Raw genomic sequence first — 20,880 nt, 5'->3', positions numbered from 1 at the left:
CTACAGCAATCACATTCCCTGCGATGGAGAGGCTGGAGAGGTTTCAAACAGGTTGTTTGGAGAGATGCTAGTTCAGCTGTGATTAACCTGCAGTTGTTGCACAACTCATAGTTCTGTCGAACTAAATAGTTTAAGTTTTATTTATGTACAGAACTTTTACTGGGCTATTTGAAATTGCCTAGTTAAAGCTGATTTCCTTTAGAGAAACAGAGTATTTAGCAAGTTACACACAGGCCTCTTAGCCTTTATTCTTTGGCTTTATAAGCTCCAAACCATTAGAATCATAGAATACTTTAGGTTGGAAGGGACCTCTGAAGTTCCTCTGCGCCAATCCCCAACTTAAAGCAAAACCAACTCAGATCAGGTTGTTGAAAGCTTTATCTTTATAGTAGTAACAATTTGCCACCATTTCCATAAACTCACATATTTTTCCTATTTGTGATGGGCAAGATTAAATAACTTTGTTTTTAGTATTGTTCACTGGGCAAACATTCTACTTAAATTAGAAAGATTTCCTATGATGATTTATTTTCTTTTGTTACATTTATGTGTCCCCCATTAGCTTAAGTTGTATACCCTTATGACGTAGGTGTTTGAAGAATTTTGGAAAATCTGCTTTTTTTCTCACATGTTCTTCACAATCATGAAATTAATGTCAGTACTTCATTTTCAGCTATGTGTATCTGTCTTTCTCCACAGTTCATATCCAGATAAAAGTCTTCCACAGATCCATGTTGCTTCACAGTGCAGGAGAGACTGAGGCATTTTGAAGACAGAAAGTAAACGACACCCCTTCATTAAGGGAGGGGTACTGGGGAGAAGGAGAATACAGTTACAAATCTTATGTATTTATGTCCACTAAGTAAAGAAAAAGTGTTTTGTCATTTTTAGCTTAACTTTTCATTACAGTAGATATATTTTAAACCTCTTTTTTTGTTAAATAATGGATCAGTTGAGAGTTCTGATATTCTGTATGTTACCCTTTTTCTTGAATTGCAAATTATAAGTCATTTCTTCAGGCTCTTGCTTGTACTTCTGAAATCTATATGAGATGCTTTTGTGTAGTGTGACAAAGGGCTTTATTTGTACTGTCTTACTAGGAGTGATATCACAAAGTATGCTGCTGCTTTCTCTGTAGCCCTTATACTAGCTTTATAATCATCCAGAACAGTATTAACTTTAGATACTGTTAGGTACATTCATTTCTGAATGGATAGAACAGCCTTCTGTTCCGTCAGCAGGAGCATGAACATTGATAAAGTGGTATTGTAGTAGCTTATCCTTTCTTTAGGGAGCAGGTGTGTTTACTTTCTGGATTTTTTTACCTCAGTAGCCGCAAATTAATACAATACCGTTTGAATAGTTTCATTCCATGTCTTGTAATGCAAATTTGCTGACTTTAAAAGCTCAGTTTTCCTGGCTATACTTTCTACATGGTAACGCTACTCTATATTCATTGTATTTCTGTAATTTGTCGTCCTTCTGCATATTTTGGGGCACTGTACACTCTATGTAAATCCAAAGTACGTTGTGTCAAATTTTCAATTGTTTTTTCTTCTACAGTTCATATATCTGTGCATGCACATCAGGAATTGGTGCTGAGCCTCAGTTTGGCAGTTTTATTCTTGACAGATATACTTACTAATTTGTTAGATAATTTTGCATGCAACTTGGCAAACTTTTACTTCGTTTTAATCTGTCTTTTGATGTGTTTTGCTGGGAGACTCTGATCTCTACAAAAACATGTTACCTAGTTCTTAACATGATAGGACTACCAGAGTTTTCTGATGCATTGAAGTCTATGCTTTCTAAAAATGTTGATGTGAACTGTGTAATAAATATTAGTACCAAGTATGCAGGACTCAAGATGAAGGGTTATATGGTTACTTCTGGGTATAGTAAGTGTAACAACATTATTTTAAGTTCCTTTTAAATACCTGGTCTGTTCTTTCACTGAAATAGGATTCTTCCTTTGAAGATAGATATGATGGCTATCTGACTTTGGCGGAATATGTACAAGACTTCCTAAACCACCTCACCGAGCAACCAGGTTGTTTTGAAACTGAAATAGAGCAGTTTGCTGAAACACTGAATGGCTGGGTCACTGCAGATGAAGCTTTACAAGAACTTGTTGAACTCATCTATCAGCAGGTAGCTTGTATATTCTGTTTCATAATATGAATGTTTTGCCTCTGTTGCCTAATGTCCAAGAAACACATACCAGTATTATTTATTATGTAATTATATCTACATAGTATTTTAATGGTTTGCATTTTTCATTTTAGACAGAAACATATAGGGAAAAAATTGCTCAATGAACCGAAATGGTAGGTCAAGCGTGAGATACCTAGATGGTTGATAAATTGCCCCAGTTTACTCTTTCCTTTGTGTATTTAAGTCTCTAGGGTCACATATTAGAGTTGAAATTACAGCACTTTAATCAAAGGGAGTTATATTTGAATTGCTGTATTTATATAGTAGACATGAAAGAAACTCTTAAGCAATGTCAGAGTTACACATTTCTATTTTACCCCACAAAAAAAAAGTCTTTGTAATATTTACATACTTTAAATTCCTTAGTATTTGGAAAAAAAAAAAAAAAAAGAAGTTTTATACGTACTGTACACATCACCCTTTGGGAAATGCTCCTTTATTGACAGGCTTTCTTCTTCATTTGGGATGCACCTATTTTAGAACAGCATAATTGGAGGAAAGGAAAGCTAGTCTAATGGTAACTAGATCCAGTCTCATTGATGGCCATGGAAATGAGGACAGAGACCTTGAGCTGAACTCTTTACTAATTGGGGGAGCCATTGGAAAGAACGGCTTAATATTTGTTGCTTAGCAAATGAGCTGCTGTTACTGTCTTTTGGGCTTGCTGCAGAGAACGAAGGCACACTTGTGCTTGCTATTTATTACGCTGGCTGGCTGTCACTTTCCTGGGTTGATTGCTTTCAAATTCTACCTTGAAGAATGCAAACTCTTATTCACCTTTTAAGTGCAGATACTTGCAGAATATTTAAATCTGAGGTATGTAGAAGCTGCATGACTGGTTGGTCGTTGTACAGAATTGCAGAGTCTCAAGTTTCTTACTGTCATATGGAATTCGTGCACATTTAGTTCAGAACAGTTTAGTTGTTGTTATTATTATTATTATTATTATTGTTATTATCAAGATTGGAAAAGACCTAAAAGATCATCCAGTCCAACCATCACCAATACTTCTCAGCTAAATCATATCCCTCAACACAACATCCAAACGTTTCTTGAACACCCCCATGGTCGGTGACTCCACCACCTCCCTGGGCAGTGCATTCCAGTGCCTGACTACCCTTTCCGAGAAGTAATATTTCCTAATGTCCAGCCTGAATCTCCCCTGGCGCAGCTTGAAACCATTGCCTCTAGTTCTATCACTGTCTACACGAGAGAAAAGGCCGACCCCTAGCTCACTACAACCTCCCTTCAGGAAGTTATAGAGAGCTATAAGGTCTCCCCTGAGCCTCCTCCTCTCCAGACTGAACAATCCCAGCTCCCTCAGCCGCTCCTCATAAGGCCTGTGCTCCAGACCCGTCACCAGCTTCGTAGCCCTCCTCTGAACGCGTTCCAGGGCCTCAATGTCTTTCTTGCAGTGAGGGGCCCAAAACTGAACACAGTACTCGAGGTGCGGCCTCACCAGTGCCGAGTACAGGGGGACAATTACCTCCCTGTTCCTGCTAGTAACTGTTTTTGATGCAAGCCAGGATGCCGTTGGCCTTCTTGGCCACCCGGGCACACTGTCGGCTCATGCTCAGCCGAGCATCAATCAGTACCCCCAGGTCCGTTTCCTCCACACAGTCCTCCAGCCACTCCGCCCCAAGCCTATAGCGCTGCCTGGGGTTGTTGTGGCCGAAGTGCAGGACTCGGCATTTGGTCTTGTTGAACCTCATCCCATTGGCTTCAGCCCAGCTCTCCAGCCTGTCCAGATCCCTCTGGAGGGCCTCGCTACCCCCAGGCAGATCCACACTCCCAGCCAATTTGGTGTCATCTGCGAACTTACTGAGGGTGCACTCAATGCCCTCATCCAGATCATCAATAAAGATATTGAAGAGGACAGGCCCCAGCACCGACCCCTGGGGAACACCACTTGTGACCGGTAGCCAGCTGGATTTAACTCCATTCACCACCACTCTGAGCCCAGCCCTCCAGCCAGCTCCTTACCCAGCCAAGAGTGTACCCATCCAAGCCATGGGCTGCCAGCTTCTGCAGGAGAATACCGTGGGAAACAGTGTCAAAGGCTTTGCTGAAGTCTAGGTAGACCACATCAACAGCCTTTCCCTCATCCAGCAGATGGGTCACTTGATCATAAAAGGAGATCAGGTTGGTCAAACAGGACCTGCCCTTCATGAACCCATGCTGGCTAGGCCTGATCCCCCGGCCATCCCGCACATGCTGCATGATCTCCCTCAAGACTATCTGTTCCATAACCTTCCCTGTAACCAAGGTCAGGCTAACAGGCCTGTAGTTCCCCGGATCCTCATTACAACCTTTCTTGTAAATGGGAGTCACACTGGCAATCCTCCAGTCTTCCGGGACCTCACCAGTCAACAAGGAGCGCTGATAGATGATGGAAAGTGGCTCGGCTATCACCTCCGCCAGTTCCCTCAGCACTCTTGGGTGGATCTCATCCGGCCCCATGGACTTGTGGCAGTCCAGTTGGAGTAGTAAGTCTCTGACCGTTTCTTCCAGAATCACAGGGGGGTTAGCGTGCTCCCCAGCCAAGACTACCAGGTCAGAGAGAGGAATACCCTGAGGATAACTGGTCTGACCTTTAAAGACAGACGTAAAGAAGGCATTCAGAACCTCCGCCTTTTCCTTATCCTCAGTGGTCACATTCCCAGCCTCGTCCAGCAAAGAGTGGATATTCTCCTTTGTCCTCCTCTTACTGTTAATGTATTTATAAAAGAGTTTCTTATTCCTTTTCACCCCAGTGGCCAGGTTAAATTCAAGCTGGGCTTTTGCCTTTCTGATTTCACCTCTGCACATCCTAACGACTTCCTTGTATTCATTCTCAGTTGCCCGTCCCTCCTTCCACAGGCGGTAGATTCTCTTTTTCTCCCGGAGCCTCAAGAATAGCTCCCTATTCATCCACGCCGGTCTTCTTCCCCGCCGGCTCATTTTGTGGCTCAGTTAGACATTAAGATTACCTGTGCTGTGTCTGGCAGCATCATTTTCCCATCCTTTATTTGAACACATGTAGGATAGTTGAAAAAAGATTAACATATTTCATGTAAGTTTACTGGAAGAAAAAAAAAGGAATTTATCCCATTTGAAACTTAATATGTGTTAAATACATTGACTCTCATTTAATATACGTCTTTAATGTTGCCTGTTCCTCTATCCCTTTATTTAAAAACAAGTCTAGTGTTAGGGCTGTCTTTGCCTTCCTCAGCTGAGAAGCATTGAGTGTTATTGGTCTGAAATTATGCAAAAAATAAAACTTTTTGCAAGAAAGCTATGCTAATATCCAAAAGCATCTGATTTTAGTTTTGTGGTATGTCAGGATAGGATAGTGTTCAAATATAAGTCAGCTATTCTGTCTTGAGCAGAGGCTCTAGTATTTGTGTTTCCTGGCTTACCACAAAACAATTAAAATTGCTAAAGTATATTTGTAAGCATCTATTTCAGTCATGTTAATTTAACTCAACTGAGACGATTTACAGATGCTAGGTTTGTGAAGGAAAAATACTAAAATTAAAGAAACCCAAGTTCTGTACAGCCTTCCCTCAATCTATGTGTCAGGTATCTTAGCCCGTCTCTAAGGATTAATTGTATATTCCCCCTGTTCTTCCTAATCCAGTTATGTCTCTGGACAGAGTGAAGTTCTCTTGTTTTCCAAAATTTGAACGCTGGTTTCATAGCTTAAGTATCTTGACTCAGGTATAGTTAATACAGTGGACTGTTCCTGTTACTGCAACTAAAATTTCTCAAGATATGTATTGGTAGATCAGTGTTCGTGCTTAGATTATTACTTTTTTTGAGTCGGAGGTAAACTGGGATTACCAGCAACAGTAATTCAGGGAAGATGATATTGCACTGTAATGATTGGTTATTCAGGTGATGTAAGGTGGGTTTTTTTGGTCTGTGTCCTATGTCAGGTCATAATATGTCAGGTTTAATTGTTTCAGTATTTGATGCAACTACAAATACAGACCAGCTAATTAGAAGATAATGCTTAAATACAGCTGAAGTTTGAAGAATTTGTGTGTGTGTTTTGTTGTGGTTTTGGTTTTTTGTTTTTTGTTTTGGTTTGTTTTTGGTTTGTTTTTTGTTTGTTTGTTTGTTAGGAAAGAGAAGCATAATTTAAGTGATGTATTCTGCCTTCTGAAAAAGAGGGTACCTCTTCTAGTCCAAGCAACTGGTTGAACCAAAGCACCAAAAAGCTCATTAGCTATTTCACATGGCTCATACTGGAAACTAAATTCTATTTGACTGTCTTAATTACTTAAACTTGTTGTATCTTCTGAAGACCCTTCAGTTTTTTCCAGCCACTCTATCCACATAATACAGTTACACTGAGTGTACACTCTGCCTGCAGAAGGTAACTAGCTATAACGGATTGACGTGCTAATGGCAAGATGCTTTTTACAAACATCTTAGAAGCAGAAGCGTACAAGCACATCTATAGTGCTGATAGATGATCAAGAGTAAAAGGGCTGTTCAAAGATGATTAAGCCATAGGATGAGTTTAATGAACTTTTAGTATCCCTATTTTCTTTTTTTGCAGAGCTGATAGTTACTATACCAGAATCTCTTTTCACTGAAACTGTATCTGAGAAATAATCTCAAATTCAGGTGTTGTTAGAAGAGAGCTCAAAACAAGTAAGCAGTAATAAAATGGTCAAAATAAGGGGATGTTCTGTGTTAAGTTCTATGAGAGATTGAATGTAGACACTGTTCAATTCCCAATTACTTTTTTTCCACCTCTTGACACTTTGAAGTATCAGATTTAAAGCAAAATATTTTTCAGACAGTATATAACTTATGTTGTGGAATTTCATTGCTACCCACACATTTTTAGATTATGAAAGTGTAAATGTTCAACAGTAACAGGATTTAGTTCAGAAAAAAGGACCCATCAAGATCTATTAAATGTAATGATTCAGTTTTAACTCTGAATCAGGAGTCTGCTATTCTGCACATTGCTGGAGCGTGTACAGGAGAAAGTATTGCTCTTTACTTGCCATGTGCTTGTACTCTTTCTCTGGGCATTCACTATTACCAAAAATAGATTCTCAGATAAATGGCTCTTAGACTGAAGAAAGGCAACTTTAAAAAAAAAAAAAATTGTTTTAATGTACTCATTGTTCCATGAAAGAGTGCATGTCCTGGAAAAAGCGTCTTAATGACCACTGATTTTTTTGTATAAATGGTTTGTAAGTGAATTTCAGACACTCTTTTTGGTTGTAGGTCACAATGAAGAAGTAGATTTGAGGACACATGGCATAATGATGGCTGTTTTCTTAAAGCCACAAAATCACCCTATAATGAATTTCTAAGTGCTGAAATGTGTATAGCAAAGTGTTGATGAGATAAAAAAAATTAACATGACAAATAGTAATTATTAATCTTCTGCTCTTCAGTTGTCTTATCAACTGTTGCTAAATGCTGTTTTCAAAAAAAGCTTTTAAAGATATTTCCTGATAACCTAATTATGAGTTTTATGAATAATTTATTTTTCCACTTTTATTTTGTAAGGCCACATCTGTCCCAAATTTTTCCTACATGGGAGCACGGTTGTGTAACTATTTATCTCACCACCTAACCATTAGTCCACAAAGTGGGAACTTCCGACAGTTGTTACTTCAAAGGTCAGTATCAGCACGTCATTTTAAGCCTGTTACTTTCTCAGGTTACATGTTTTCCTATTTTGTATGTAATGCTTAACATCGTGTGCAAAGAGGTATATATTTAAAACAGAAGTTTAGATTTGAGGATTATTAAAGCACAGATACATAGCGGTTACCAAATAAATATATTTTCTTAATATTTGTGAATATGAAAATACGACTCCATTTAGGGTTCAGTAGGCTCTTTTGAACTAAATATCTTGGACTGATACTAGATTACAGGGTAAATTTGAAAGCTAATCAGCTTTATACTAAATGCACATATACATACTGTCCTTTGACTCTTGCCAGGACTTATTTCTTCATGTTTTCCTCTTTAATGACTTTTCCATCTGGAGTGGCTGTGCAAGGTTTATTCATTGATCAGCTAACAGACTTTGTATCTATGAACTAGATGCATAAAATCTAGAAGGGTAAATTTCTTCAGTTTTCAGTTACTACAGAGTTCTGAGGGCTTACAGTTTAATAATGATTAGACTTTGTAGTTGACAAAAATGCAACATTGTTAAATGGATATATTTCCTTTTAAATATTACTGCATGAGATTTGAAGGAGTCGTACACTTTAATACTTCAGAGTTCTTTAGAAATTAGTCTTTTCTTTTCTTTAAGGATTCCTGGCTTTCTGAGGTTCAGACTGGCTTCTTATTTTAAAAGTTTCCCTTAGTGCACCTATGTTTAGAGGCAAAAGCACAGTAAGCATTAACAGCAGTGCATTCTGATGATCCTTTATCAGGAGTGGTACCTTATGGAGAAGTAGATGAGCCTTCTTGCCTTCAAAACTATTACTTTTATGTTCTGATTTTTAAACTGTTTGTTACTTGAACACAAAGGAAAACCTTGTTAATGTTTTATTATCTGGTTCCTGGTTTTTCAAGCAAACCCAATAGATAACATGCATTTTAGCACCCTGAAGCCATGAATTTAAAGTTGCTTATGTTTTTATTGCTAATGTGGATGGAATTGCAGGGGAGGGAGGAACCTAAGAATATGAACACAGACAGCTCCTCTTCTGTTTCTTAGCCCAAGTTTCTACCTTAAATTTTGTATTTCAGATCCTTAGATTTTTCAGTTTCTCTGTTTCTTAATCCATCTGTAACCACTGAGAATATATTAGAAGTTGTCTAGCTTTCCTTTTATCTCAAATATTTTTTAATTCTGGCTTTGACCTGCTCTGTAAACTTGTATATTTTTGGCACAGTTGCCAAATACTAGAAAAATTACCTCACTACCATGTTATCTTAATCCTCTGTATTTGTATTTATATCTAAATTATAGAATCAAGAATCATAATGGTTTGGGTTGGAAGGGACCTTAAAGATCATCTAGTTCCAGCCCCCTGCCATGGGCAAGGACACCTTCAACTGGACCAGGTCGCTCAAAGCCCCGTCGAGCCTGGCCTTGAACACTTCCAGGGATGGGGTATCTACTACTTCTCTGGGCAACCTGTTCCAGTGCCTCACCACCCTCACAATAAAGAATTTCTTCCTTATTGTATCTAAGTCTACTCTCTTTCAGTTTAAAACCATTACGCCTCGTCCTATCACTACACTCTCTGACAAATAGTCCCTCCTCATCTTTCCTCTAGGCCCCTTTAGGTACTGGAGGGCTGCTGTAGGGTTCCCCAGAGCCTTCTCTTCTCCAGGCTGAACAGCCTCAACTCTATCACCCTCTTCTGTGAGGAGAGGTGCTCCAGCACTCTTGTCATCTTCATGGCCCTCCTCTGGACTCGCTCCAACAAGTCCTCATCCTTCTTATGTTGGGGGCTCCAGAGCTGGACGCAGTACTCCAGGTGGGGTCTCACCAGAGCAGAGCAGAGGGGCAGAATCACCTCCCTTGACCTGCTGACTATGCTTCTCTTGATGCAGCTCAGGATGCCATTGGCTTTCTCGGCTGCTAGTGCTCGTTGCTGGTTCCTGCTGAGTTTTTCATCCACCAGTATCCCCAAGTCCTTCTCAGCTGGGCTGCTCTCAATCCACTCATTGCCCAGCCTGAGTCTGCGTTTGGGATTGCCCTGACTCATATGCAAGACCTTGCACTTGGCCTGATGAAACTTCGTGAGGTTTGCATGGGCCCACCTCTCCAGCCTGTCAGGGTCCCTCTGGATGGCATTGCTCCCCTCCAGCACCACACAGCTTGGTGTCATGAATTGTGCATCACTGCCACTTTAATTGGTGAGATAAAGAATTTATCAAATAAGTGTAAAGGCATCTAAGACAATGTGGGCAGCACCCTGAAAGCTGGGACAGTGTCTTTCAGAGTATATCCACTTTATTTATGTGGCCATTATCTGCCTGTGTTAAACTTCCTGGACCCGTATTCCAGTACATAAACTATGTAACTGTCTTTTAATTTTTACATGTCGTAATTTGCTTTATTTCACTTTGCTGTCTCAGACATCTCAGTGCTTGAACATCATGTAATCATGTGTTTATTTAAAAGGGCATAAATCCATGGTGTCTTTGTGAAGTCCTCTCAATTCCTTCACAAATCACACTTCCCAGCATTAAGCATTTAACAGTTTTAATACAGTTCATAAGTTCTTAGCATTCTGTTAAATAAGTTGCATGCTATATATGTTAAGATGTCTACAGATGGTATGATTTTGTTTTAATGTTTACAGGTGTCGAACAGAGTATGAAAACAGAGATGAAGCTACCAAAGGAGATGAGAGTACTCGAAAACAATTTCATGCCTTTGTGCTGTTCTTAGCTGAACTTTACCTTAACCTAGAGGTAAGAAGAAGGTTGTATGTCAGGTGGTTTTTCATTCATTTTGTATTGTGTTTAAGTAAACACTGAAATTGAATATAATTTGAGGTGTTTTTCAGAAGGGAGAGCAGAATAAAGTAAAGGAACTTAAGGACAGTTTATTATAATTTTTGTCTAGGAAACAGATAAATAAAAAAAAAATCTTTATACAATTCTAATGATCTTGTCCTTTTTTGAAGTGTAAGAATTCATAAAAAGAAACAACCGTAAACCACTTCTGGAATGAAGCTTTTGGTATTTTCTCTTGACTGGCAGAATCCCCAAATGACTACCTGTAAGCCACGTAGGAAATGCTACAACCTAGCAGAAGCAGATCAGGATCAATAACCCGTGTAATTCAGTATTCAGCCACTAACAGGAGCTATTATCAAACCCTTGAGGAAGATGGGAAAATCCTCAAAATGGACAATTACAAATGCAGACCTTTTAAAGATATTTCTTCTGAAGGCTGAGTCCTTGGCTTATGCATGAAGTATGAAATCCTGTATTTAGATTCTTTTGTATCTGTGGTATGTTCAAGAAAGTGTATATACACGTAAAACTTCTTTGACTCTATACCTCTGAGTTCAGTAAGTTCACTAACTGCTCTAGTGTACTTAAAAGAAATTTGACTGGATTTTCAATGGTTTGATTTAAGCAGACACTATAAAAATACTCTGCTGGCATGAGGAAAGAAAATAAATCTCAGACTCTTCCATTTCTGTTCATGACAGGGCTTTGAAATGTGCGTTTCACCTGCTAGAAGTTAAAAGGAATATTTGCAAAGGGTTTGGGGGAGGGCGGATTGTCCAGTTCTGTGGAGTATACCATTTATTTTTAAACCACTTTCCTTAATGTTTTAAATACATAAAGAGTGCCTTCTAGAAATAAGCCACTACAGCTGTAGGGAATACATAATGTAGTATGGGAAAGAGCATGGCGGTCCTGGGAATTTGGGATTTTATGGACCATTTGCCAGGCCTTTAGTAGCTTTTCTTAGCAATTCATTAGCAAAGAAACAAAATGCTAGACATGCATTGTTACGTGTATGACAGAATTGTAAGGATATTACTCAGAGTCTGTTCTAAAATAGTTACAGTATTTGGCCGGCTCTCCTAACTAAAGAGCTCAGCTATGTTGATCACAAACCAAATTATACAACATTCAAGAGAGAAAATGCGACCAAATTAATGTGTAAAACGTAAGTCTTTTTAAATGTTTCTTAATATATATTTTGCAGATTAAAGGAACAAAGGGACAGGTAACACGAGCAGAAATTCTTCAAGAAGGCCTCCGGGAATTACTAAATGCACTGTTCTCTAATCCTCTGGACAGTAATTTGATATGCGCAGTGAAACTGCTGAAGGTGAGACAGTTTTTAAAAATTAAAAAAAAATTTTTTACCTTCCTGCTTTTGGGAGCAGTGGGGGATACTGCAAATGAGGAAGTGTTTATAGGGTTTTATGCATTAGCAGAGCAAGCTGTACTTCTTAAATATTTTCCTTAGTACCATTATGAAATGGAGCCAACAGAAAAAGTAACGTACTGCTGTAAAATGCAAGGCCATTTGTATACTTATTAGAGCAACAGAACTGAAGCCAAGGTGCGAAGGAGTAAGCAGTCGCTTCAGGACTCCTTTTGCTTCTTCTAGTGTGAGAGAAAACTAACCAACTTGAATGAATTATGGGGCTCAGGCTATGTTCTCAGCAGTTACGGTCTACCACTTCAGTGTCAGCTATTTCATACCATATTGTCTGTATCATTACTATGTAGAAATAGATGTTTCTTTTTCATGATGAACACAAATTTTAGAAAAAAGTTTTACTTTTTCTTTAAAAAATTGTGAGCCTCTATGCAGGGAGAGACTTTTTACCTTCATTAGCCATGGTTATACTTACAGTTGGCAAAACAGTTTATTTTAGGAATGAAAATTAAAAGCTAAACAGTATTTTTCGGGAGCTTTGCTTCTGGTTTTATGTGGTTGATTGGTTTGTTTTTCCTAATTCTTCCCCTTTCCTCCCACTCCACTATTTTTCGGACTGTTGTATCTTGAATTCCAGTTCTGGCAGGTTCTTCTGATGTGGTAAATGGGAATAGAGAAGGGAGGTTTTACATCTTCTAATTTAAACCTTTCATTTGAAGTTTGGATGTTTAAACAGGTTGCTTCATAACAAGTGTGAGGTTGTTTTCAAAAAGCCCAATCACTCCTGTAGTCAGTCCTTACACTGGCAGTGCTGGCAGCACTTCCTTGAGGCAGGGCCCGCTGAAGAACTTCTCAAAAAGGCAGTATACAAATAGGGAAGCTTTCCAGTGCTGCTGGGTTTTGTAATCGTTCTCCACAGAAGATGGAGGTATCATTGTTTCCATGGGTATTCTTGGAACATTTATGTGGTTTCACAGCATCCATTCTAAAATAAAAGACAGTAATATGAATTATTTTATGATATGTTGCTAAATCTAAAAGATGTTACAGAACTGATTTTTTTTTTTTTTTAAACACAAGTGTTTTCTGATACCTTATAGTATCTACAAATGTTGCAGTTTATCTGTAGCTAGATTGGGCTGCCTGGTGAAACCCTGGTTTCACTACTGAAGCAATAAATGTCTCCTCTTGCCTTTTCTATTTAATATAGGGGTAGATACAGGGTTGTCAGCTGTTTGCTTTGCAGTATGTTTATTTTGAATTAAACCTTCTTGGTGCTATTATCTAGGATCAAGTAAGACCACAGTGGAAAACTGGGAAGACCAAACAAGTGCTGACTAAGATGCCTGCCTTCTTCTTTGCATTTTATTCCTTTGTATCATCAGATGCTATTCCAAGCATTTTGGATCATGTAATATTTATGCCATGTAGATCAGGAACTGCTACTAACTTTGATCATAATGGAAGCTATTTTTTTCTGGTTTAACTCCTACTGTGCAATTATTGGGCAATGAAGTACCTGTTCTTAATGTAAAAAGCTTTCATCTACAGCAGTCATAGACTGACTGGTGCTAAAGCTCTCTCAGCAGCAGCTTCTGCCTCACGGATTTTATGTATTAAAATTCAGGCTGAGTTGGTCAGATAATTCTAGACTCCTCTTGTATATACCCAGATGAAATTCCCTGGCATGCCTGATGCTAGCAAAGTTGACTGAAGTGTTTCTAAATTTTATTAAACTGTTTGTTATTCACAGGTAAGCTGGTAGCATCATCTGCAAAAATAAAGTCTCCTTTTTTATAGCATGTACTTAAATCAAGTAAGGTTTGACAAATGTTACTGAAGATTTGTTTCAAGATTGTATTTCAAGACTGAAAGGAGAGAAGTGAGTGTGAACTTCTAGGTAACAAACATTGGGCACAGAGCTAGCATACTGTCTGTAGTATAAAATAAACTACTTACAAAGTTTGGTAAACTGTTTGCCAAAAAGATGTAGGCAACTGGGAGCTTCAGCCCTCAGGTAGTCACACTATGCATCTAAACGTTATGAATAGTTACAGAATCATCTTCTGTTGACAGTTCATTAAAGTTTGGTAATTTTTTTTTTTTTAATAAAACAAAAACTAATCCCTTGTCTTTAGTTGACAGGTTCAGTTTTAGAAGATGCCTGGAAAGAAAAAGGAAAGAATGATATGGAGGAAATTATTCAGAGAATTGAAAATGTTGTGCTGGATGCGAACTGTAGCAGGTGAGAAGATAAATTTACGTGCAGTGCTTTGTTTTATACTAAACAGCACAACTTAAAAATCTTCAAAAATAATGAACATATCCAAAACATTATCTTAAACTTTTATTTCTGAAAAGTAAGGTGATATTTGGGTCACTTTGCATGTTTTTTTTTAAAAAAAAAAGGATTTTTCAGTTGAGGGGCTTTGGAGCTTTAGTGTTCAGGGATTGTTTGTCTTTTAATAGAGATGCATGTTACACTGTAATGATTTTTTATTTTTAAACCTTTTATATCTTTAAAGCTTCCTTGAGTGCTTTACGCTCTAGGAGAAAGTATATATAAAAAGAGATAGTAGTGACGATATCTCATAATGTATACTTTTAAATCTGAATTTTAACAGTATCAAATATTTACAAAAAATATTAAATATGTAACAGTATTAAATATATAGAAATCACTATAAATGTAAAAGAAAAATGGAATATGCTTTGTGTTTGTTATTTTTTCCTTTTTTTTTTTTTCTGAAGAGCATACCTTTTTGTCAGTCTTTCTGCAGTTTGGAGAAAAAAAAAAAAAAAAAAAATAGTTGGCTCATCATAGAATGGATTGGGTTGAAAGGGACCTTACAGATCATCTAGTTCCCCCCACCTTCCACTACACCAGGTCACTCAAAGCACCATCCAACCTGGCCTTGAATACATCTGGAGAGGGGGCATCCACAGCTTCGTCTGGGCAGCCTGTTCCAGTGCCTCATGAACCTCACAGTGAATAATTTCTTCCTTATATCTGATCTAAATGTACTCTCAGTTTAAAACCATTACCGCATGTCCTATCACTACAAGCCATTGTCAAAAGTCCCTCTCCAAGTTCCTTACAAGCCCCCTTTAGATCCCAGAAGGCTGCTATAAGTCTCTTCTCCAGGCTGAACAACCCCAACTCTCTCAGCCTGTCCTCACAGGAGAGGTGCTCCAGCCCTCTGATCATCTTTGTGGCCTCCTCTGGACCTTCTCCAACAGGTCCATCTCCTTCTTATGTTGCAGGCTCCAGAGCTGGACGCAGTACTCCAGGTGTGGTCTCAACAGGGCAGAGTAGAGGGGCAGAATCACCTCCATTGACATGCTGGCCACACTTCTTTTGATGCAGCCTAGGATTATGGTTGGCTTTCTGGGCTGCAAGCACACACTAACAGCTCATGTTGAGCTTCTCCTCATCCAACACAATCAGCTGCGTGTATGAGTTTTCTGATTCTGCTGTACTTCATCCTCAGCTTCTATACAAACCTATAGAGGGTTCAGAAACTGTGACCTAGTCTCTTGCTGTATGGAGTAAGGCCAAAAGCTAGCTCATCGCATCTGTGGGTTGTAAATTGAGCTGGCCCCCAGGGAGGATGAGGAAAATTTTCCCCTGCATCTAGAATTGCAGGGAAGAAAAAGTTAACTCAAAACTATATGCAGACTGGACCAAGTTTTGTCCTTTTTAGAGCTTTTTTTTTTTTTTGAGATTTAACTATCTGGTATTTGCAAGATAAGAGAAGCCCAATTTCTTGCTTATCACACAACATTCTAACTTTTGTAGTGCAGAGAGTGCTAGAGTCCTAACTGCTCTTTGTTTCAGAGATGTGAAACATATGCTTCTGAAACTAGTGGAACTGCGATCAAGTAACTGGGGTAGAGTTCATGGAACTTCTCCAGATACAGAGGCCACCCCTGAAAATGATCCAAACTATTTTATGGTAAGAATGTACAGACATTTCAGTTCCTTAATTTAATGCAAATTTAATTTGATTCATAGACAATCACATTGCTGAAAACTACAAACAGCTGTCTCTCTAAAAGCATATAACTTTCTCTGTAACTTTATTCTTAGAATGAGCCAACGTTTTACACTTCTGATGGTGTTCCTTTCACTGCAGCAGATCCAGGTACGTCACGAGCTTAGTATACATGTCTTCTCAGTCTTCTTTAAAAAGTTGTAATTAAGTTTATGTCCTGTTAAAGTACATGAAAATTGTTTTTCAAATGTCTGAAAATCATACAACCTAAAAGACAAAATTATGTCTGAATTTCTGGCTTTGTCTAACACATGCCTTATTCTGCATTAAAAGAAGGTAAATATTTGAAATGGAGAATACGTATTTGGCACAAATTCCTCTGAACTATATGAACTCATAGTCATCAGCACTTGGTCAATCTGGGAAGCTAGAAATCTTCAACTCTTCTTTTGTTTGTCCATTGTTAGTAGCAGAAGAGTTTGCCTCTTCCTTGATTTATTTGTTTTCTGTAATCTGAGCACAACATAGCATGACATCATTTGAGGTAAAGACATCTGTGACAGTACCCAGTTCTCTGGGAAGACAGGTATCATTCTTAGAGGTCAGTTGATGTCCTAAGAAACACTGTAGCAGGATTCTTTTCATGCCATTTATGGTTTCATTAAATAGGCTATTTTCAAACTCTATAGATGTATCTTAATTTAGAGGACTAGTCTTGTGTATTACTCAGTCTCATTTTTACTTTGCCAGATTACCAAGAAAAATACCAAGAGCTGCTTGAAAGAGAGGATTTGTTTCCAGATTATGAAGAAAATGGAACAGATCTATCAGGACCTGGAGATCCGTATGTTTTCTTTTTAAGTGATAGTTTTTCTTAATACTAGTTACCTTTACTGCAGATTTAAGCAACCATCTTGACAAAAATGAAACTAAATATTATTTAGCTCTACAATGGAAGTTATATATGTGAGTGTAAGTTAGTCTGTAATTGCACAAGTTTGAAACAAATTTTATATTTATCCAACTGAGTGTGATAATTAAATGTCAGGTATTTATGCACATGTGCAAACATAATCTCTTCTGCATTAAAAAAAAAAAATGCAAGGAAAATTAAGCACTAGACCTTCAAGTTTTGGTAGTGAGGCAACCTGAATTCATTCATACGCATCCCAGCTAGAAATGATTACTGAATTTTCAGAGTGTTTCAAAAGGAGGAGGTCGTTAAGTTTCTCTCCTCAGAATAAGTAGTATTCCCTCAAACGGCTATTCAGTATTCCTGTAGAACAAGAAAAGCAACCTTATGGCAAAGTGGGGAGCAAAAGACAGTAATGTAGTCTGATTTTCTGACCACGGTTTATAAGCATTTAATGGGAAATCAGTAAAAGAAATATGGTCTAAAATAAATTGCTTAGAGCTTTGTGCTCACCTCATTGAAGCAGGACTTTCAGATACGATTTGACACCTACAAACATTTTTAGTGTTGTGTTTCTGTGTGATAAGAGTGCTGGCCTGGAATCGCTACTTTTGTTAGTAAATTAGAAAACTTTTAGATTGTGCCTAGCTGAGGAGGAGTGGCAAGAACTTTGGAAAATAAATTAAAGATGTCATCAGAAATAAACAAGCTCGTACTGGGGGGGGGGGGGAAGACCCATGTGAACCTCTGTACTTAGAAGAACAACAAATTAAATGCAAAATGGATACAGCAGTTAAAAAACGCAGCAAATCCAAAGAGTGACTTGTGGAAGACTGAGTCAACCTTCATGCAAGGTGACTGTGGAACGTTCTTTGTTGAAGGCTTAAGAACAGCTTAGACTGATCCTCTGTCAGCTATTTCTCATAATTGACACCAGGGAGAATGTTCTGCGTTGAGTCCCTTCTCAAGTCTACACTTCTAGAAGAAAGAAGAAACAAATACATAGACTGGTTCTTCACTGCACAGTGCTGGAAAAAAAAAAAAAAAACAACCTTTCCTTATATGTTTCTGTGGCACTTACTGTGGTTTTGTGTGAAACACATCATTTATGGCCTCTGCGCAGATGAGATGTGCTGATTCCCTTGTTTGGAACTAAGGCACAGAATAAAATGAGCACCTGAAATTAATGCACACTTTTTGAGAGTCAATAGCTGCTGACTTTTTTCAGGCTGTTTAGAATTATATACGCTATCGTGTTCAGGCTGTAACTCCATTGTCCTAGTTTATAGTGATGAACACTCCAGTTGGACCTAGAGAAAACAAGGAACACTCAGATTACTTCCCAATAACTGGAGAAAAAGAAAGGCAAAGTGATGCCCATCACTTCCCAGCTTTATTTTGAAACTCTATGGTAGTCTCCACTCTGTGTGATACTTACTGTCATTAATGGGATCCAGCCTTTTCTGTGACCTAAATAAGACAGGTCTTTTCCGAAAGTCTGGTTACCATGTAATAGAAGATAATATAATGCAGATGCAATAGAGAGGTGAATTACATACATACATGAAACAGGAGTGCAGGTTTTCTATATAAATATATTCTTTGATTAGTGTGCAATCAAGACAGTTAATGCAGTATTTGAACTAGGATGTTGACCAAACCAAAAATTATGCTAATAGGATGCTAATTATGGTTTTTGCAAATAGATAGTACAGATGCATTATGAAATTTTGGAAAACTTGGATTGTATTATTGCATTTACTGTCTTCTTGGGACTGTCTTTTAAACTGGACAGCATAAGAAGATCTGAAATGGTGACAAACACTGTACCTATTTGTACGTCTTTATGCTGCTTTTAGGTTCCTGTTTATCTGTTGTCCTAGTACACAGGATTTTTTTCCTCTTCATCCCCTTTAAGAAAACATCATAGTTAACTGCAACTTATAAAGCTCTGTTTTATTCTTGACGTCTACATAAATGTTTCTGAAAATCTGTATGTAAACTTAACATCTTTGGTGATTTTTTTTTTTTAGGTATTTTGATGACATTGATGATGAGATGGATCCAGAAATTGAAGAAGCATATGAAAAATTCTGTCTAGAATCAGAACATAAGAGAAAACAGTGAGATGTTAGACATTAATGTTAGTTTATTAAGCCAGTTTAGGTATGGTTAGAATACAGGGGGACACAAAACATTTGTACCAAAATAAGGAACTTGAGTTTCTCCAAGTATTCAAGTTATACAATTTCCATTTTGTTTAACAGAATTTGCCAAAAAAAAAAGTAAACTTATGCCCTGTAACTTAAAATGTTGTGTATATATCATAGTTTATTATATGTACAGGTATATGAACGATGTTTTGGCTGCAATAAAAATTACTCTAAAATTATCACAATTGAAATTAAAATTTAATGGAGAATGTGTCCCATAAAATTTCTCTTGAAGGGACAAAAGGGAAAAATAACTTGATCTAAACTTAATTGCTTGCTTGCTTTTTCTAGGATATTTTGGGGATTTAGTCATCATTTTTACCGTATACAAGATAACTGGTATTTAATTTTTTTTTTGCTAAGCAGAGTGTGATCCAAGTAAGGATTTTTGTATTTTAGTTTATTTTTTTTTTCCTCTAGATCATAATCATGAGAAGTGGTTTGTGAAGGTTTTGTGTAGGGTTTTTTGTTTTGTTTATTTTCTCTTTTTCTCTTCCAAAACCTGTATGGGTCAGGCCCAGACCTTTTTTTCTGGAATAAATGTTATATGTTGATATGTGAAAAAGCAAGCAGTATTTTGGAGGTCAGGTGCTTTCAAGGTGTTAGTTCAAATAAGCTTATTTTCAACTTTTACAAGCAAAAACTATCCTTTAATTTGTTGTGTTCTTCAAGACTGTATGAATATACTGAAGTTCTAACCCATGCTTCTCAAGAGTATGTGCAGTGCTCAGGTTTTGGTTTTTGGTTTGTGGTTTTTTTTTTTTTAATGTATCTAACATGTCTAACCTTCTGGCAACCCATGTTGACTTCCTCCATTCTTCTAATTTCACGTAGTTTGATTTTAATTTGGAGTAAGTTCATATATTTCATAATTGTTAACATTCTCAAGCCAACTGCTCTTTTTTGACTGCACATAATCATGTGAGTTTTCCTAGGGTACTCCATTGTTGTTGTTGCCAAACTCAGTTGTACTGTTTCCTGTTACTGGTTAGACTGAGTAGAACCCCTTACCAAAAACAAATTGAAATATTTCCCAAAAGTTAGCTGCTGTAAAGAACACATGTTGTAAATATGCATGTAAATAATTCTGTTAATATTTACTGTTACTTGTTTGGTTAAATAACTTGTGCACCTGCTAATAGAGTGAGCACTGACTGTTTTCTGGATGTTTATTTAACATACTTATTTAGGTTGGAGTTTTGGAAAATAAAACTTAACTAGATTTGTTTCTTTTGGTATAATTTCCCTACCTTGTCTTTTTTTCTTTAAAAAAAAAAAAGTATGTTTTTTGGTCCTCCTTCTATCTACCCTTCACCTAACACTTTTTTTTTTTCCCTTTAAAGTACACAATTGCAGAGAGTATTATCTTTTAATACTTATTAGAAAAATAAAAATTATGAAAGGTCAGTGTCGTAATAAGAACTATATGAGCATTTCAAAGTCTCTAGACTAAAAACCAGAAACTATAAAAGTGAAAATTAAATTAGATTATTTTCACACACATTCTCTACTGTTGACTGTATTTTTCATACAAAACTTTTAATCCAAATACAGGTCAGACTTCCTGCTGACTTTACAAGCAGATGGAAAATGGATTTACTCAAAGTCCCAAGGAACAAGCATTCATATATGTATTATAGTAAAGTAACAGAGATTCCACTCTACGTGTTTTAGTTTTGCATATTTTGTAGTGTGTCTCTT

General features: G+C 37.5%; 1 protein-coding gene across 4 annotated transcripts in view; it reads left to right on the top strand.

Moving 5' to 3' along the window:
• PAIP1 (poly(A) binding protein interacting protein 1) overlaps positions 1 to 20,420 on the top strand; it is a 29,228-nt gene extending 8,808 nt beyond the window's left edge. For all 4 annotated transcript variants that reach the window (XM_086771052.1, XM_086771051.1, XM_086771049.1 and 1 more), the window contains 9 exons: positions 1,963 to 2,151; positions 7,735 to 7,847; positions 10,509 to 10,620; positions 11,876 to 12,001; positions 14,197 to 14,303; positions 15,897 to 16,014; positions 16,149 to 16,203; positions 16,804 to 16,897; positions 19,000 to 20,420. In XM_086771052.1, the coding sequence (XP_086627178.1) occupies positions 1,963 to 2,151; positions 7,735 to 7,847; positions 10,509 to 10,620; positions 11,876 to 12,001; positions 14,197 to 14,303; positions 15,897 to 16,014; positions 16,149 to 16,203; positions 16,804 to 16,897; positions 19,000 to 19,093 (1,008 nt within the window). In that variant the 3' untranslated portion in view covers positions 19,094 to 20,420. The remainder of the gene's footprint in view (positions 1 to 1,962; positions 2,152 to 7,734; positions 7,848 to 10,508; positions 10,621 to 11,875; positions 12,002 to 14,196; positions 14,304 to 15,896; positions 16,015 to 16,148; positions 16,204 to 16,803; positions 16,898 to 18,999) is intronic.
• The last annotated feature ends 460 nt before the right edge of the window (positions 20,421 to 20,880 follow it).

Source organism: Chlamydotis macqueenii, chromosome Z (assembly GCF_036417535.1).
Source record: "Chlamydotis macqueenii isolate bChlMac1 chromosome Z, bChlMac1.mat, whole genome shotgun sequence".
Taxonomy (NCBI): domain Eukaryota; kingdom Metazoa; phylum Chordata; class Aves; order Otidiformes; family Otididae; genus Chlamydotis; species Chlamydotis macqueenii.
The sequence above is the reverse complement of the archived record's forward strand: the minus strand, read 5'-3'. Positions and strand labels throughout refer to the sequence as shown.